Source organism: Hylobates moloch, unplaced genomic scaffold, assembly GCF_009828535.3.
Source record: "Hylobates moloch isolate HMO894 unplaced genomic scaffold, HMol_V3 SCAFFOLD_9, whole genome shotgun sequence".
Lineage (NCBI taxonomy): Eukaryota > Metazoa > Chordata > Mammalia > Primates > Hylobatidae > Hylobates > Hylobates moloch.
This window is the reverse complement of record NW_026652284.1, coordinates 38,428,369-38,449,300: the sequence shown is the minus strand read 5'-3', so window position 1 is coordinate 38,449,300 and position 20,932 is coordinate 38,428,369. Positions and strand designations below refer to the sequence as shown.

The 20,932-nt window shown below is 36.0% G+C and overlaps 1 protein-coding gene across 13 annotated transcripts in view; it reads right to left on the bottom strand.

The window, feature by feature from the left end:
* The window catches only part of ASPH (aspartate beta-hydroxylase), a 221,502-nt gene that overhangs the window by 174,276 nt on the left and 26,294 nt on the right, over positions 1–20,932 (bottom strand). For 5 of the 13 annotated variants that reach the window (XM_032759687.2, XM_058444603.1, XM_032759689.2 and 2 more), the window contains exons 2-4: positions 7,625–7,774; positions 6,038–6,082; positions 4,566–4,634 (exon numbers count right to left, since the gene is read on the bottom strand). In XM_032759687.2, the coding sequence (XP_032615578.1) occupies positions 4,566–4,634; positions 6,038–6,082; positions 7,625–7,774 (264 nt within the window). Of the gene's footprint in view, positions 1–4,565; positions 4,635–6,037; positions 6,083–7,624; positions 7,775–13,296; positions 13,461–20,932 lie in introns of those variants that run through there. The other 8 variants (XM_058444607.1, XM_032759690.2, XM_058444606.1 and 5 more) reach the window with 3 other exon arrangements.

Genomic DNA, 20,932 nt, shown 5'->3' with positions numbered 1-20,932 from the left:
AGCGACTTGCATCAAGGTCAGAGAGGTTTACAGAAACGGTATTTGGAAAATAAAGAAGTCCATTAAAATGCACACCTTACAATCAACTCTCAATCAAATGTCAAAAGAAGGCCACAATTTGACCAATCCTCACCACTCCTACCATCCCCTACCCAGGTTTATCTTTCTCTCATTAAAGTGTTGAGTTGAAAGACAAAATTTTATCGTCAAAAATCAATAGACAGTAATAGAAAATCAGTTGACAGTAAAAGGAAAAGTGAGTAAAAGCAGTATCAGGGAAAAAAAGATATATACTCTGACAACCTCCAGATTTGCTCATTTACCAACCAGATTTTATCGAGAGTTGATTATACACACATTCATTCATTTGTTCATTCAAACTAGAAAGGCTTATTTCCTCAAACTTCTCCCCTCCCCCCACCACCACCACACTTAAGACTTGGAGTTAACTTAGGAAATTCTGGAGTTAATATAATTAGCAGTATTACCATTTATAGCATCCATGGATGGGCAAAAATACACCCAAATTATGTAACTCAGATAATTTTAACACTTAAATTTTAACACTATTAAATGTGGTAGCTCTATAAAACTCTGGCAACTGACTCATGGTCCTGTAATTCTGGCCAATGACAAGAGTCAGCTATTAATAATAATTCACTTTGCCTACCGATATGAAATGTGATCAAGGCCTTAGCTGGTCACTTGCAATAGGAACATTCCAAATTCTTCTCCCCATGGGCCTGTGAAATTAGCTTCTATTGCTAAGACCCCTTACAACTAAGTATTGGACCCCAAACAGGCTCTTAGGATAGAAATAAATCAAAGTATATATTGTTTTCATCATTTGTTTTTTTCCTGTGAAGAACTGGTAGCAAAGGTTTCTTAGCCCAGTAGGTATCAGAATCTGCCAGTACTACCAAGCTGTATACCAAGCCCATAATTCTGAGGAGGAATAATAGGGTGGGGTGTTCTGACTGTAAGAAATGTGAACATCCATGACCACTGAGCTTTTCTGGTTGTAACCACCTAATTCAGTCATTTAAGGCTTTGGCAACACACAATTTCTCCATGTAGTATAACTACCAGCAATCAAGATAGGCAGATAAAAGATAAGACGACAACTAATTTAAAAGTTTTAAAGATTACAGTGAATTTTCTCTGCTTTACTCAAAAGAACTATATTATGTCATTGTTCATGTTTTTGGTAGGAAAAACGCAAATTGCAGTTGGTATTTAAATTACTTTTTGACAAGCCTAGAATGTTTTCACTGAATTTAGCAGTAGACAAATGCTGTGAACAAAGATCTATAATTCCAACTAAGTCCCTGTGGGAATAACACTGTTTCTTCTTCCTGCCTTAAAACACTATAGCTGCATATTTAGTATAAACATCTTTATTTTTCTCCATTTGCCAATATATTATAAGTACTTCCAAGTTTTATATATAAGATATAAAACTTTTCCATCCTACAGTATGACAGGTGAACATATGCAACAAATATGCAAAAGCATTTGAACAAAACTGTTTACCCAGCCAAGCAACCTTCCTGTGGTTCTCAAGACAAAAGTACTAGTCCAAAGAGAAAAATGTATATTCTCAGCATGTGATTCCTTCTGAACCTCTAAGAACAGGGCTCAACCAAAGGGAATGCCTTTGGCTTGGCAAGGTCTGGTCTTCTCCTCCCATCAGCTCACTCATTCATCTATCAGTCTACAAATGTTTTTCCAGGAGGTAGCAAGTGCTGACTGGCTTCCCTTTTGCTTTCCAGCCATACCTGACAGGATGCCAGCTCGGTGCTAGCCACAGGACAAAAGGACAACCACATGATCCTTAGGTGGTGTCACTCTAAGGATTTAGTCCTTGCGTCATTTAATTCTCGGGTCATTTTCCTGTTTATTTTATTTGGAAAATAAGTTTTTAAAGAAAATATTTTCAAAAAAGGTAGTTTTCAATAATCTGAACTACAACCAAAGATACCTATATTTTAGTTAATTTGGCCACAAAAATAAGAAGCTATGTAAATGAAGAAAAATGGGCTTAGTACACTTTCAAAGAATCAGAAGGGCCTTGGCCAGAAATAATCAAATAATAAAATTAATGATGGTTAGGGGTCTTGATTTACTCACATATATTTAATTCTATTTCACAAGAAAAGCCAAATCCTAAAATTGAGTGAAATGTACCATGTAAATGTGTACACTTCCCCAAATTTATAAGATTTAGATATATGCAGATTTAAGAATCTAGAAAAAAAAACTTATGAAATAAATGCAAAATCTGTGAAAGTTTAACATATCTCAATTATTACTATACCTGCGATGCCAACAGCTCCTCTAATCTCTGATTTCCTAACTTCCTCCCTCCCCTTGGATTTCCTGGGCCTTAATCTAAAACCTAAACCCTTAAAGTTTAAACTTTACCGTTAAGCTCCCTCTCCAGTGAGAATGTACCTTGGAAGTCTGGCTTCATTTTGGGTATATGCTCACTGTAGTGCTCCCCCCATAACCTCTACCTGACCACAAAGAACCCATTAAAGCCTCTGTACTACCAACAATTTCACCAGGCTGTCTTTGCAGTAACCTTCCAGTAACAGAGGCACCATTAAACTACAATAATCTCACAAACCAGAAAAGAACTTTAGTCATAAAACTCAATTCAAGTTAAGGTTGCATTTCAGGCAGAGAACTCAAACACTATGAAATAAGATTAGAAGTGATAAGTAAGCCTAACATTTCACCTTTGGTTTGTTTCATCTGTACTGAAGCCACAAGCCAACTGCAAACTAGTACAGGAAGAGTAAAAAAGTATTTATGTAGCTTTATCTGATCTGTCTTTATGCATTTATTAGTAAAGTTACCAAAATAAACCTTGATATTCATCAAATTTAGTTCCACCTCCAAGTGTATAATTCTTATAAATGGCACAATTTATGAGTCCCTCACACTATACCTGCAAACAGCAATATTCAGTTACAATTAATTAGCTTCTTAATGGTAGGTTGAAAACCTTAAAGGGGATGACCTTTTGAAATCTCAAATACACTAAAAATCAAGTTAAGGTAATAGTTTGCTATAGAAATCAGTGTGTTTTATCAAAGAAATACCACATTTTAATTTCTAATGGTTGACATTTCCGGACAGACCACATAGCTGGTTTTAAGCAAAAACAAACAAAAATCAATAAAATACAGTAGATGAGAGTAATATTATTTCTAAAAATGAGGGAACTTGGCCCACATTTTATTTTACCTTTAAAATAAAAAGCTTTGCTATTCAGAATTTGTCATTTAAAGTAATATAATGAAGTAATAAACCATTTATAGGCAAGCAAATTAACATCATTCTGATAAGTTCTATATAATTTTGTTTCTTTTACATGCCTAGGATTATAGTCATCTGAGAATTTAATATATTTAGAGAAACTCAAATTTAGATACATGATGACAGGACTACATTGAAAATTTCATTAAAGTTAAGACAAGAAAAGAAATTTCATAGTAAGTTTCTATGCAGCAAACACTAATTCCCAATGGGCAGTAATAAAACAAAACAAAACAAAACAAAAAAAACACTAACAAAGGTCAACATTAGGAAGGTTTATTACCTTTAATCACAACTAAAACTCTATTTTCATATTTAGAACTTTATTTCATAAGGACGTGGTATTAATCTACTAAAAGCAGTTTCATTGGTTACAGATGTGACATCCTGCCATGTTTTCATGTCTAATAAATATACACAAAACAGTGTAACTAAGAATTTATTTGGGTCATTATTTTATCAGCTTAGTGTATAATATCATGCCATATCCATTATTTTGCTAAAGACTCTGATATAAAAAGTTTTAACATATATTATGCTACATATAAAAGCAAAGGAAGTCTCACCAGGCCAGATTATATAAAATTGGCATATTAAAATTAACACCATTCTTTCCAGCAAGACAGCACTTTAAAACAAATAAGGGAATACCACATTGTTATTTATTACAAGAAACATCTCTGATAAAGACAAGTAATTCTGATAATGAAAGAGAAGGGTCCAAGACTTCCAAAATAAAGACACTGGGTCAAAAGACCATGAGTTCATATTTTAATGCTACCATTAAAATATGCATGGGACATTTTAAGATGCTTATTATCACTTTTACTTCATAATTAATTTATGTAAGCCTGGAGAAATTTACATTTTGAAATGGAAGTGAATGTGTAATGTTAATGAAAAATGGCTATAATTACCGTATCTAAAAACAGACTAGGATATTATGTATTTAAATTCTAAGTTCAGAATAAGAAGTACTTTAAATCTGAAAATACACATGAAATTATTATACTTATCAAAAGATATATGTGTAAGAGATACATACTTATTCATTGATAAAAGTAAATTGACATGAAAGTGTGGAAAAATAAGTCATTTAAAATTTTAACAGTAACGAAATATATGATTTAAGGGAGAAAAATCTGTAAGATATATACTATTGAGATAGATATTATTAAAGCAAAAATATTTGTTTCCAGCATTTTATCACCACTAACAAAAAACATAAAATGTTTACTTGCCTAATAAAACTTTGGCATCGTCCACATCAAAATCTCCATCACCATCAGCATCATAGATTCCTAGTTTTCCTACAACAGGGGAGAAATGATGGATATGGGAGCAAAAAAGAAAAGAAATTTAATAAGGTATTACAACTTAGCGAAGTCCTGCAACTCAGTCATAAATGTTACCAATTAATACAATTCTTTGCTCTTTCAATCCTGCAAAGCAGTGTCAAATGAATATCTTACCTAAAAATAGTGAGCAATTCAGTTAAAGGAGTCAGGAAATGTTCAGCTAACAAATTCTATGAAATAAAACTGACATAGCATTTTCTTTAAAGATTGAACAACATCCTGATCTAATTAGTTCAGAATAATTTTTATTATACTGCTAAAAATATTTTTGGTAAAGTTTTTAGCATATATGAAATAATATTGATGTATTCCTAAGTTACTTGAAATTTAATGTTTCTAAAGCATGAAATTTCATCACACTATCAATACCCGAACAAAAAGAAACAACCAAGCCTCAAATAAAGACCAAATGTAAAAAGATTAACATAGAATCTAAGTACTAAAAATTAAAAAAATCATTAATTTTATATTTTACAATCATGACTTATAACAGAAATATCATGAATTAATCTTTAAAAATAAAAGACCATTCTGGAAATAAAGTATATAAAACTGGAGGCTTCAGAAATTATCAAAGAAAACTTATGATTATTCTACTTAACTTAATTAGCACAGGCCATCTATACTAAGAAAAAAAGGGCTTAAAACAGATATGCTGAGAAGAGAATACTACCAAAACCTTTCCTCCTGAAGAACAGAAAATGTTTTTAGGCTTTAGTGCTTTATCATAAGGAACACCGTTATTTTGTTTAGCATTTCAAAAAGTCAAATACATTCAACTCCCTAAAAAGGCATCCTAAAATCTACATGATTCTAATTCATTACTGGACAATGACTGTGGAGAAACATAATAATGTTAATGTACAGCAATTTTTTAAGCAGCATTCTCAAATATAGCATTAGTACTAAAAAAAAAAACAGTTGGCAATCGTTATCATTTCTTTAACACAAAGTACATTGAAAAATTACAGAACAGGCAGAAATTTTGGCTCAGATTAGCTCTGCTCAATCTTTATCTCCCCAGAGCCCTTGCTCTACTTAGGAAAATGGTTAACTTGCTATATAGAAGTCTGACTTAGCAAACACATACACATTTAAAATGATAATGATGAAAGAAGAGATAAGGACGTTATTTCAACTGCTAAGAAAACAAAAAGTCCTAATCAAAGCTATGCAGAGTACAGAATTCAAGAAACAGTAAAAGATAGAAAATACTATCCTTTCTGACAAACCCACAACAAAAAATTGGTCCTATCACTTATATTCTGATGTAGATAATAACTAAATTAGTAGAAAAAGGATGAGCCATTAGAGACTAACACACGTAGACTTGAAATGCAACTCCAATAGCCTACCTTGAAGCACCTCCGATAAGTTATAACGGAAGTCCTTTGCTTTGGCTGCATGCATGTAAAAACATGAAAATTGTTATTTGTGCTTAAAGGTACAAATATTTAAAGTGTCCTCTTTTAAGATACATTCCCTAACAACATATCACTGTAAGTCAGTTAAAGCATAGATCTACAAACTAAAATTCTCCCTCAGTTGGTCTGTCAATCTACCCAGAGACACTTTTTTTAAAGTAATGAAAATGAAAAACTTCAGTGAAAGACAGATTACAGATAAGCATACTTTGTTATTCCTACAGCCAAAAATTTGTTTGCCCTTTCTCCCCAAAAAGATGTCTATAATTTGACAAGTAAAGCAGAAGCACAGGAGGTCCAATGCAAGGGGAGATCGCCCATGCAACATTGTACATAGACACAAGTGTGCATTTTTTCCAGTGACAGGTCCACATTTTTCATTGGATTACTAAAGAGGACGGCCATTATTCACAATAGCCAAAAAGTGGAAACAACCTGAATGTCCATCACTGATAAACAGATAAGCAAAATGTGGTGTGTCCATATGATGGAATATTATGCAGCCATAAAATGAAGTACTGAACTTTAAAAACACTATGCTAAGTGCAAAAAGACAGATACAAAAGACCATATAATGTATGGTTCCATTACATGAAATGTCCAGAATAAACAAAAGCACAGACACAGAAAGTAGATTAGTGTTTCCCAGGAGAGGGAAAGAGGAAGAGTTTGGGTATTTAGGGGAAAGGGGTAACAAAAATAATCTGGAATTAGATAATGCTGATGGGTATATAAAATGATGAATATAGTAAAAAAAAAAACTGAATTGTACACATTCAAATATATATAATATTGAATTTTATTTCAGCTTAAAAAAAGATTTTTGGGGAAGTGAAGGAGAATGTGACTCCAAAAATAACAAAGAATCATTAATGTAAAAAATCATGAAAAACTTCAGTGATTACAGAAAAAGAAAAAGGTGGAGAAAGGACACTATCAGAAGGACCACAGCAACTTCCTCAGAACAGCACACAAATCACACCTACACACACACAATCATATCTACAAATGCCTATCTCAGCACACCCATCCAGTACCTATATGTGTGCACATGTACTCATCCCATCCCAACAGAGACAGAGAAGGGTGTACTTTGAAAACCCTCTCTAAGGAAGGGTTTTGCATATTGTGTGGTTATGATCCATTAGCAAGTCCTTAAACAAATGTAATGGCTCATGATCAAGTATTTTTAAAATTTATAATATAACAAAATTGAATAGAAATCAAAAAGTACTGCATATAGTGAGAATAAGTACTGTTGGATAAAACTTCTCCCTGTGTGACAGACATACAATATAAAGCCTTTTTTCAAAAACCTACAGGTCATGTTCAAAGAAGTTCAAAAGACAGTACTCCAAGGTAACCCTCTTCATATTCCCTTTCAGCCTCACTCTATTGAGAACCACTGAAAGGCTATAGAAATTACCAGTACCAAAAAGATGGTAACAAATATTCAAGATTCCTAAGAGATGTCACTTACTCCCTTACAAATTCACATAAGGATATCAAAATTCTTACCTAGAACTTCCTCATAGTCAACAAGATCAAACCAAACGACAGCTACAGACGTCCAGACGCCCAGCAATGCAATCACCATAAACCACGTGAAGAATGAAGTTCCCGAGAGTCCTCCTTTCCTCCCATTCTTGTGTCCTCCATGCTTTGTCTCTGTTTAGAAATAAATGTAAGATGTCATAAGAAGAAAACACTTTACTGAACACCTCTTCTCACAATTATTTCTCCAATAATTTGGGATTATGTGCAATGATAGATCATTTCAAAAATAGTTTCCAGTTAAATTCTCAAAACACATCACACAAAATATTTTTGAAAACAGAAAAGATTGTTTAGATGCAACACTAACTTTGAAGTAGTGCAGGAAATAAACTCCTGAATTTTTTTTTAAAGATTTAGTATAATATGTATATTCCATCCAAGTTACTCATCAAAATGACCTGAATATTACCTCTTTCCAAAAGCAGAGCACATCAACAACTTAATGAAATCACATAAAAATGTAGCCAAATCCTTTTCTCTGTCCCATTTCATTTCTGCAGAATCTTAAAAACTCTGTTAACACACAGAAGAAAATATCTCCCCCTAAACCATTCCATATTCTTAGTCAGAGAGAAAAGGACAGAAAGGTGAAACAGCACAATCCGTTCCTACTCCTTTACAAGATCCATTGAGGCCTAAGGAAACAGGAAAAGGCTCATTCACAATTGGTCTCACTGCAGGAAACAGCTTTGTAAACTGCTGTCCACCTAAAGTGTCATTTATCACATTTGATATGCTTAATATACCTTATATTCTTTTGTAAATATTCTTCTTACAGCCAAAAATAAACAAAAATCATTTGATATTAACAGAAAATAGTCAATACTGCCCTTAAAAAGATAGACAATATTCAAATTTGCCATAAAAAGGAATACATATATCAATATTAATAAATAAAAGGGATAAATAATATCCCAAAATGCTTTCTGAGAAGAGGAAAAGTTTATCAAACAGATGATGGAAGGCCAGGGTGGTGTCTCCTATTTGTGCAGCAGGTGGAGTCGCCATCAAAGTGCTTTCATGTGCATTGCTGCCGGTGATCCTCACAGTGTCCTGCCACGCTTTCTACAGAGGGCATTTCTGGATGTTTATGCAGGACAATGTTTCATCCTGTGCACCTGTTCCTCACATTGCAAGATTTCTGGCATCCCTGGTTTCCCCTGGACTCAAAGGCAAGGAGCTGCCAAGGCTTATGACAAAAAAAACACCCCCAGACATTTCCACATGTTCCCTTCGGGGGCAGTTCCTGGGTGAGAACCAACAGGAATAAGGACAGGAATAATCATCTGTTTTATAAGTGAAACATGAAATGATTCTCCCAAAGTCACCAGTACAAGTTGGGTAGAACTAAGAACATACTCTCATCTCTACAGCTCTGAGTTCTTTAATCTCTAATCAGTGGGCCAAATTACACGATTTCAAAAAACCCCACTAGCCCTAATCTAGAACTTGCCCTTTGACTTCTAAGTTCAGTTCTAATTACAGAATACTATTAGTAATTTTCAGCAGCTCAAGTCAAGAATATATTGCCAATATATTCTTCTGGAAGAAAAACTGAAATTCTTTGTGTTAAAAGGATATACACATTTTTTAAAAATACACCACTAGATCAGTTTTTCAAAAGGGGCCATAAAAACTAAATCCATCTGAGTATATATATGTACACTCAAACATATACATACATTTATCTACATGCCTACATCAAATTATATAGAGTTCTGATGACTAAATAAGACTAATTTTTTTTTTTTTTTTTTTGAGACACAGTCTCCCTCTGTTACCCAGGCTGTAGTGCACTAGCATGATCTCGGCTCACTGCAACCTCCGCCTCCCAGGTTCAAGGGATTCTCCTGCCTCAGCCTCTTGAGTAACTGGGATTACAGGCACCTGCCACCATGCCCGGCTAATTTTTGTATTTTTAGTAGAGACAGGGTTTCACCATATTGGCCAGGCTGGTCTTGAACTCCTGACCTCAAGTGATCCGCCCACCTCGGCCTCTCAAAATGCTGGGTAATTCTTAAAACGTCAAGTAATTCCTTTTTCTGACATTCTTTAAATATTAATGGATCCATCGGAACCAGAGTTGTAAATAATATGGTAAATTCATAAAAGTATGCTTACCAAATGACAAATGGCCATCCACTTTGTTTCTAATGTGATCTATATAAAAGCTGGCTATATAAAAACATAATTTATGTATTAAATAAAAATACTTGCTGGGCATAGATCCTATAGTTGCAGATTAAATCAACTTCAAATAGGTATCATTACCTGAAACACAGCCATGGGAGGAGATGACTGGGTGAGAATGTCTGCAATGTTGGTAGAGGGAAATGGTGGTTTTCAAAATTTTTATGTGTTGTAAGCATACAAAAAGAAAAATACACATTAAACCACTACTAAAATTTGAAGAAAAAAAGATTTATGAAAGCGAGTAAGCTTCTGCGAGGTCAGGCAGCACCACAGATTCAGTAACAGTTTTGTATGTCTGATTCACTACATTTTTATAAACAGAAAGACTTATTTTCTAACACTGTATCCAAAAAAGAACGCTTATTTCTATGTAACATACAGACATATGCATACAAATCCATTTGTGTACAACACTAAGTTTAACAAAAATACTACCTTCCAAAATATCCACATACTCCAAATATGGAATTATAGTAGCTAATGACTAAGAATTTCCTGCCTTTGCTACCTATTGCCTCTAAGAATCAAATTGAATTTTTTTTGGTAAAAGAAATGCTAAAACTTCAGCAAAACTGGGTTCTTGTCTTATGTCCTCTTGAACATTCTGTAGCTGATACCAGTCTCTTGTATTTTTCCTCATTAACTGGAAAACAGCAAGGCTAAACAAATATAGTTCATCTTTTCATTCATCCAACATCTTTATTCAGTACATGAATATCAGATAATTTTACCCAATAATTAAGTTTTCATAATGAGTATGTGGCCAAACAGATACCCAAGATGATACTATTTAAAATAAGCCTATACTGTAGTGAGCTATGATTGAACCATTATACTCCAGCCTGGGCAACAAAGCAAGACCCTTTCTTAAAAAAAAAAATTAAAAACTCTATAATGAAATAGCTAATAAAACAAAGTAATAGCTTGAATTCAAATTTTAATCATTTCTCCATTTCTATCTCTCTTAAAGGGAAATGGAGGAGAAAAATTTCTGAGATTCTGAAAAGGAAATTATCATATTATCCAAGTTAACTCAGTGATACTCATCTAAGTTATTGACTGTAACACTAAATATAAGGGAAAAGTAGACAAAATATTTTTTCTAAAAAACGAAATGAATGCATGCACCAAAACAGCAAGGGATTGAGATGGGAAAGAGACAGCCAAACACAGTAAAAAACACACCTTTACCTAGATTTGTTTACATTTTTATTTTAGATGTGATTCTAACAACTTCAATTAAGTTTTCTAGCTCTATGCACAAAACTCTAGAACAGATTTCAGATACAATCTAACCCAGATGAGTCAAAGCAACAGAGTGGTGACAGAGGAAAAGCCTATAGAACGCACAGATCTCTCAGCAAGAGCAGGCCCAGCAACTCAGAAAAGCTGAGTGGTGGGAAGTCATTTATGATTGAAACTTTCAGGCAGAATCCCTGACAGTCCTTCAAATCATCTTCAGAATAAGACAGTAACTGGTTTCACATTGATTCTGCCATTAAAACATAGAAGAAATGTATAATAAATCTTAGGAAGATTTTCATTCAAAGTAGTTTTTAGTAAAGAGATTTATCACTTTAAAAGCTAAATGTTTCTTAACTAGATTATCAGCAATATTTTATATATCCCTTTTTAATATCAAATAAATGAGCTGTTACTCTAGTATTATTAACCTTATTACTGTTGATATTTACTAGTTCCACAAAGGAACAAAATACTAAGTTATGGAAGGGATAATTTTTTAAGACACCTTTTTTTAGGGGCAGTTTTTATCGACAGCAAACAATATACTCTTGATACGTCATTTGGTAAATATGCTGCACCTAGTCCCAAAGGGCAGATCAGTTTCTGTCCAATGAAACTGATGAACGCATGGTAAGACAAACCCTTAAGAGGGTTTACAACTCCCTAAGCAAATCTGAAACCAGTATCTTGTTCCAAAGATATTTGGGAAGAACATCTAGTAGATGTCCCTATTTTCTAAGATCAGAATAAATCTAAGTTTTCATTTCATTTTCTGGCTTCATGTTCAACCTGTAGTTCTGGGATCAGTCAAAACGGATTTTTACTGGGGTTTAAGAATACCGCAAGAACTATGCGATTCATTTTTTCCCATGTTATTCCATCAAAAGTACATGACCTCCAAATCAGAAAATGTTCCCACATACCACCAAACACAGAAATTACTATGGCAAGCAACAGTCCAAAATGAATACTCTCCAAAACAAAAGCCAGGGGAAGGGCAACGTGTAGTTTTATTTATTTGGTCGAGGAAAGGAAGACAAGAAGATGAACGCCAGCACTTGAACAGTCATCAGCTACTTCACTGGCCTACTACTAACTGAATTATATATCATTTATAAGTTTTAGTTAGCATTATGCTGGGAATTTCATATTTACACATAAACTCTATACATTTAAAGTTTTTTGAAAAACACAAAAACTGTCAAGCAACTCATCAAACTGATTATTTTTCCATGCTATAAAATGTCACCCTTTGGGAATCAAAAACTGTTAAAAGTGCGTCAGATGTAACAGCTGATTTTTCCTAACTACACAGATTACTTAATCCACAAGAGGGGAGAAATGTCTTCCAAAAGAACTAAAATTCAGATACATATCTCATATTCTTCTTCATGGCTACATATCAGATGAGTCAAGTGACCCATTCTCACCAATTATTCAAACAGTATTCACATAGGACATGCTTATATTCTCTATCCTAATCGAAGAATCCTTTCAGTTGCTGATTAGACAGCTGAGAGTTAGAAGCAGTTTTCAACTATTCTTTTCTTTTATAAATATTCAACATGAGTGAATGCAGTCTTTCAATTAATGGAAAGACTATCTTAATGTACAAAGTAAAGCAAAAGCAAATATATACGAAACATTAAATTCAATACATAGTTAAAGAATACTTCAAAGTTAAAGAGTCAATTTAAAACCAAAATAAAACCCTTGTGTTTTTTCTTTGCATTTATTGTCTGCTTCACATAAAAGTAGGTCACTTTCCATAAATGGTAAGTCCTTGCTTGAACCAGGTAAGTCTGTTCATTAATATGAGACTGAATTTATATCTCCTACAATTTTATATAAAATCTAAATACAAATGATTCTTTAAATTCATTGTAATTAACTTATAAGAATAAGAAGAGAGCTTGTACATTTTTTGAAGTTTGTAAAATGCAGCCTCCAGTAGTTCAACATACTAAAAGATCATCTAAATTAAGACACCAAAACATTCGGATTAAAGACAGATTATTCCATGAAATATTCAGCTACTATGAAAAGTCAGTATCTCCGGGAGTTCAAAATAGAAAACGTAGACGGTGCAGTCAAAGCACTTAGCCAAAAATATTTTAACAGAGCACCACTGAAAATAAAGTGAAAAGTTGTCAGCTAGATCTAAAGCCATTTTAGCCTAAATAACAAAAATATACCTTTATCTTCAGCCATTTTGATTTCTTCAATCCATGAATAATAAATGCTAAAGTAAAACAAAAAACAAAAAAACTCAAAAGTACTGCTGGCAGGTTTTAGGCACACTGCATGCACTTGCCTACCAGAGCTTGAGACTGGCCAATCCCTGCACTGTAAGGGCCTCTAGAACTGAAATTGGACCTGACTACAAACCCTGCTCACCAGTTATTTTTAGAGGCTAAATGCTGCTAATCACCACTTAGGCTGAAGTGCACTCCCTAACAACATGACAGCCTTTCTCCCACTTACGGGATTCTTTTCCCAGTTGATCCTAGCTAACTCCAACCCCTAAAAAATCAAGCATGCTGAAAAAAAAAGAAATAGAACAAACTGTGCTGCCAGTTTTGTTTTCTTGGAAGCAGGCTTTAATGGCTTTAGTTTAAGCACCAATTCATTGAAAACTCAAACAAGTCTTGCTATAAAATATGGCCCCAAGCCCAGAAACAGCTTGATTTGGCCCTTCAGAATCTAATAAAATGGCTACAAGGAAAGACCATTAGATTGTTTGAATGAAACAAAACCATACATAGTAAGAAATTAATTAATGCTCTAGAATTTTTATTCACAGACACCATGCCAGGAATAATTCCTCCAACAGCAAAAATAAAGCACCAACATAAAATGTTTCACTAGAAAAGGAGGGAGAGAGGACTGGTGGAAAGGAAAGAAATAGAAGGAAGGCTGGGAGGTGAGGAGAGGGAAAGAAAGGAATCTTCAGGAGTAAGAATATTGACCTGGGAAAGATCATCTTGAAAGGGAATTAGGAAAAGATTACACAACCACATTCTGATTTTTTTTTTTTTCGACTTCTCCCCAACCTCATCTCCAAACATTCTCTTCTGGGAAATAAAATCAGCCATTTATTCACTGATCTAACATTAGCAGTTCACAGAATTCATTAGAGTTCTGATTAGTATACTAAATTAATTTAGCACAAATAGTATCTAGAGCAGGCAGCAACCTTTCTAAGTTGTTTATAAGACTAATTTTTTCACTCAAATTTAAAGCTTCACAAGCAAATTAAACATTTAAAAGCTTTGAATACTACTAGTAATTTCCAGTGGCTTAAGGTAAGAATATATTGCCAATATATTCTTGTGGAAGAAAAAATGAAATTCTCGTTAAAAGGATATGCACATTTTTTAAAAAAATACACCACTAGGTCAATTTTTCAAAAGGGGCCATAAAAACTAAATCCATCTGAGTGTTTGTGTATATACACTCAAACATATATATTCAAAGCTAAATGTTACTTAACTAGAATATTAAATTATTAGCAATATTTTATCTTTTTATAATATCAAATAAATGAGGTGTTATTCTAGTATTATTAACCTTATTACTATTGATATTTACTAGTTCCAAAAAGGAACAAAACACTAAATTATAGAAGGGATTCCTTCCTAAGATGCCTTTTTTTAGGGGCAGTTTTTATCAAAAGCAAACAATATACTCTTGATATGTCACTTTGTAAATATGGTATGCCTAATCTCAAAGGGAAGATCAGTTCCTGTCCAGTGAAACTATTGAATGCATGGTAAGACTAATCCTTAAGAGGTTGGTACCATAGTCTGCAACCTATGGTACCAACATTTGATGGTCCAGGTTTAGGACAGAGTGAAGCAGGTAGGCATCACGGCCAACTAAACAAAATGGTCTCAGGTGCCCTCTGGCCAAGCGTCATTTCCACCATTATTTTCTTCAAAGATCTGTCCCACTAAACTTAGTGCTTGCTAAATTGTTAAATGATAATGAATCACTTGTTGACAGGGGTTAAGGTGACCCACCATTTCGTCACCATACAAATTTATTAAGACAAATATTCTGGAAGCTTCCTTTCATTGTGTTGTTTTTGGAGGGAGAATGACAGCAACACGATAACCCCATGGGTGAAACCACTAGAAACCAAACCCCTACACTGATCCAGCAGGCAGCTTGGTATGCTTTCATACTTAGACACCTGGATTTGCTTCACGGCTTCTCCATTAAATTTGATTTGGGGGAAGTCATCAAACTTCTAGGCCTGAATTTCCTTGCTTATAAAATGGGTCTTCACACAAACTAGGCATGCAAATATTTGTTGGAGTCATCAGTGAAACAAACTTTTATCGATTCAATCGTGACTAGTGCACAAATAACCTTACCCCCAATTTAGAGCTCATTTCACAATCCCATCTGCCCCTGCAACTGCTGGAGCTGGTAGGGTTTCTTCTCCTCTCTTTACTGGCCTGTGCAAGATCAGCTCCACTCCAAATTACAGAATGTCTACGGCTAAACGTCAAACTGTAGGAATCACAGCAATTAAAATGTGGTTATACCTTACCCCAAGACTTCTTCAACACAGCTCCAATTATTCCTCCTTGACAAATCTTTATCAAGCACTTTCACAAGTCCTCTAGTTAATCTTCTTTTGTCTTTTGCAATAATTGAATAGTTATTTTGATAAAAATGTCTTTCCTCCTCAGTTCATAATGACAATGACATACCTGATATTTTAGATACCGAGATTAGGAGAAAACCCTCTGAAATATCATTTAATCTATCACAACACTTTTTAAAGAACAATACATTCTGGATTCTGAACAACTGCCTCTTATAATGACAATTCAATCTTATGATAGAGAATGTTTATGAAAAGTTTAAAAATAAACTTAATTTGCATATAGTAAATCATGTTTTTAAAACTTTAGCAAACGCAACTAAAATGACACTAAGTTAACTATTCCTTGTAATAGCTACTGGTACTAATAGCAACTCCAAGTCTAAGCAAAGACCAAACTTCCAACATGTGTTCTGAGAATATTAGTATCAGCTTAATGCCACTCGCAACCAGGGAAGCCAGGACATATGTCCACTGAGTGGAGGGTTCTACCTCCTTCCAAAAACCTTCCAGGTGAAAATCCATCGGCCTTCTCATGAGTCAGCACTGAATATTTCCCTCCCCTCACCATGGATCAGCTATTAAACAGCAATGGTTCTCAAACTCTGAGCACATCAGAGTCAAACAGGGCTTTTTAAGACATGATGCCAACTTCACCCCCAGACTTTCTGATTTTGTAGGTCTGGAGTGGGACCCTGGAATTGGCATTTCTAAGTCCCAGATGATCTGATGTTGCTGGTCTAGGGACCACACACAAAGAATACTATACCAGCGGTCCCTAATTCTCAGGGTCTCAAGGAAGGGAAGTAGTTCTTGCGTTTTACCAATTTCCAGACCATCATTTCCTTACCCACTAGAAGAAAAAAAAAAAAAAAAAAAAAGAAAAAAAGAAAGTGATGACATCAACAACAAAACCCTGCTCCCTGCTCCTCTGTGGTCTATGACATCTAATTATTCAACCCTCCACTGTGCCTCATCGCTGTCATCCACCACCTCCAGTGACTTTCCCACTCCCACCCCATGCTCAGGGAAGTCTTCTACACCTCCAGTCCAGCTGTAACCACGTGATTTCAATGTCTATCCCTGTGTCCAGCTAGACAGGTGCTTTTTGCTTCATTTCTTCATCCCCAGAGACCTTGTTCGCCTCCGTTTTATATCCAACACTCATTCTTACATTCTTACCATGGACCTCATCATAAACGCAACCAAATTCACATTCCTCTTCACACCTTGTTTCTTGTTGGATGGCACAACCGGCCATTCTAACAGATTCCATAACCCTGCTGAGAAAGCTCTGCTTTTTTGACTCCATCATAATGACTGTAGAGTGTCATGAGATACTGAAAATATGATTCTTTAAAACAAAAACAAAATTTTTTTCATCTACACATAGTACCCAAAGTCAACAGGAGAGAATTATAACATTTTTGACCTAACATTAAACAACCAGTATTACCAAATAACAAAATGCAACTCTGCAGACACAAGTCAAACCTGCTTAGACAGACTCCCATGGCCACCACCACTGGGGAATGCCACCTCCACATGCAAGGGTTTAGGTTCTCTCACCACACGATGCACAGAATGGGAACATTCACTCTTTGATCACAACTTCCTATATCTCCACTTTGTTTCCTCAACATTTTCTTCTTGGATCCTGTAGTTCTCTTATTTCTGCTTCCTGCGTATCCCCTCTTCTCCTCCTGCCTTCATATCCATCAGTGGCCATCTTAGACTCCACAGTTGACCATTTACATCACTCCAGCGACTCAAGAGCTTTTGTTGCTCCTCTATCAGTTCACTGCGTGGACTGCAGTGACTGCCTCCCTGGATGAACATAAGTATCCCCCGCCACGGAGGCAAGGGCAGCTGGGCTCACGGAATCAAGATCGGGAACTGAACACAGGAGAGCCAGCCTCAGCTGGGCCTTGGTGCTGCCTGCCACCCTCCCATATTCTCTACAAACTCACCTCTCCATTCTTTATGATGACTATGTCAAACTTCTCTGCTCCCAATGTATCCTACCTCCTCATACTCAAACTGCCATAGCCTCATACTTCACAGAGAAAACAGAACCCTCAGCAGGAAGCTATCCTGAGTGCCCAATGCCCAGCACACAAACCTGCCCTAGCCCGCATCCATTCCGAGTTTCTCCTCAGCTACCTCGCACTCTGCATTGTCTCTTCACGCCCCTTCTCCCCCAGCCTCACTGCCTTTGCCAGGTTTCCCTCCACCCTGCTGCTAGCCCCCATGTCATCTTGCTCTTCCCATCACAGATGAAATTCTCCACAGAGCCGCTGTTTCTCTGTTTTCATTTTCTAACCTCCCACTCACTCCTTACAACCTGTAGGCTTCCATCTGGTTTCTGCACACGGCTCCAGCATAGTGGCTCTAATGTCACATCAATGATTTCCATGTCATTAAACCCAAGGGAAAACTTTCAATCCTCATCTGACTTGACCCTCTCAGCAGAACTCTCCCTCCTCCTTCCACACACTCTTCCTTCGACTCTCATAACTTCAGAATCTTGTGGCACTCCTAACACCTCTCTAAACTTCCTAGTTTTCAGTCTCCTTTGCTAGCTCACTCTCATCTAGTTGATTTTTAAGTGTAAAAATTCTGTAATACTTGTTCCTATGCCACCTCTCTAGTTCACTTCAGCTATCATCTACATGACTTACCTTTTTCTCTCCTTTGAGCTCCACAACCATGTGTCTACTCAATATCCCATTTGAATGACTTAGAAAACCTCAAATTCAGCATATACACAATATACCATGGTCTTTCCCCTTTCCTGTTCAGTGTCCTAAATCTCAGAAGCACTTCTGTGAAGCCAGTTGCTTAGACAAAAACCCCAGGATTCATCCTTGACTCTTGTCCCAAACACTCACCTCTCAAAATTAAGAGTTTATCATCTGGCTGTTGCAAATGGGTGATTTCAATGTCATTTGGCTGTTGCAAATGGGTGATTACAACGAGGCCAAGATATGAATTCTCCTCAGCACCTGGGTCACCCTTGTCCATTTACCACAGCATAGTTTTTAAAAGCATTTGCGTGTGCCACGACATTAAAAAGTGAGAAACTCTGTCTCAAGTTCCAACGTTCTTTCAACTGTGATCATCAAAATCCAAGTTATCATCATCTCCTAGGTAATTTCAATAACTTAGCATACACTTTTCTACTCCATACAGCAGCCAAAATATTTTTTAAATCTGATTATAACACTGACCTGTTAAAAACTCTTTAATGTCTTAATACTGCTTTTGAGATAAAATACATCTTCCATGTGGCCTACAAGGCTCCATGTGAAGGGGCCCCAGCCCATGGCTCCAGCCTTAGTGTTGTGTCACCGCCCTAGCTGCCTAGACTCCTGCCCAAAATACCTGACCATGGTCTTTCCTGTCTCGGGCTCTCAGCCCAGACTTTTCCCTCTTCCCATAATTATGTCAAAGCTGCACCATTACATACAACCCCCACACCTCAGCTATTGCCAGCTCACTCTGCTTACAAACCACCTTCTCAAGAAAGCCTTCCTCACTTCCCTCACTCTCACAGCAATATGCACTACTTTACTACGTTATTACACTGCTAATCAGACAACTATACAACAGCTGATTTCTTAATCTCTTTCCACCTCTAGAATGTAAGTTTCACGCAACAAGGAACTGAATCTGCCACGTTCATTACTGTACATTTCCCTTGGATCTATCTAGTAGGAACTCAATAAAATAATCACTTGTGAAATAAGTGGATACATTCCTTCCCAAATCCTTCATATGATATGAGTAATCAAACTTCTTCTGCTAACACTTTAGAAATAAGGGAGCAACTTATTGCTTAGTTGTTTGGGCTGTCAAGTCACTTCAGGTTTCCCCATCTCCATGAATTTAATGATCCTAAAATTAATTCACTAGAGGAAAAGACTACAAATAGCTAAGAGAGAGAAATTCAGAAAGCAGCCCAGTGGTTTCTAGACTCTGATTTCAGACTCAAATTGGTCCCTTCACCAAGTTTTCACAGTTCTGTCTCAGGTGAATTCCTCCCTGATTGATCTTGGATGACTGTCACATGGGCTGTACATGAGTGGGGCCAGGTAGGACAGGCTCTGTAGTCTCCTCCACCTGTCCTGGCAAACACCAGATGCTGCTCTCTTGACTGTCCCTGTGTAGAAAGGCACCATGGCTGGAAGAACGACAAGGGCCGCCATGAGTTTTAGAACTTAGGAAAACAAAATTGAGAAAGCTGCTTGCATTTTCATCAGTATTAGTAAGTGAAAGTGAAATATCAGCAATACCCATTTATATCAGCCTCCAGGTATTTTTGGAACCTTTACTATCCTTTATACCCAGCTGAGGAGCTACTGCCCTAGCCCATACCTCTGTGCTAATACCGATTCACTGCAGCAGAGAATGTGAATCAAAATATGGGTCCACCCATGCCTGTCATACGAATTTGTGATGGACCCAAACACCATTGATAAGAAGATAAAAACAATATAAATAGTAGCTAACCTCACAGGCTAGTTCCTCAAGCCAGGCCTAATGAGTCGGTTCTGCAAACGTAATTATTTCTCCCTACAGAGCACTCAATAGAGAAGATGGTCTCATAGAAGAAAAAAACACTCCTCTGGGCTAGTCAATTGTCCACATGGGTGGGTGATAATTATTAGCATGGTGTTCAAAATAAGACAGTCTCTCACTGGCCTGAGAAAAGCAAAAGGTGTAAAGGAAGATGAGCTATGTCCACTGAGAAACTCTGAGGTGGTGAAAGAAAAGTTATTACAATGAACAAAAAAGGTTATTTTTTCAAAACTAAGAAACAAAAAAGCTTAATCCTGCTTTAACTCTTAATTTCAAGGCAAGGAGACAAGGACACACTGCCAATATGGACAACTACCACTGGTTTACAGCTGTGCCCATGAAGACTCTTTGACTTTAACCTATTTTGACAGCAAAAGATCCATGGCCCTCCTCCCCACCAGTTCCCACTTTCTAGAGCAAAAGAATTCAGCATTTAAAATAAAGTGCCCTACAGAGGCAAATGGGGGAGGGAAGAGAGGGATTACAAAAATTCATTAGCACAGCATACACAGAAGAATCCTGTAAATTATAAAACACACGTCTTACAGTTGAGTTAGTAGAAAATCATAGGTCAAAAAAATAGTTGATACAATTATGAATTATAATACATCTTGGGGATAGTATAAGGATATTGG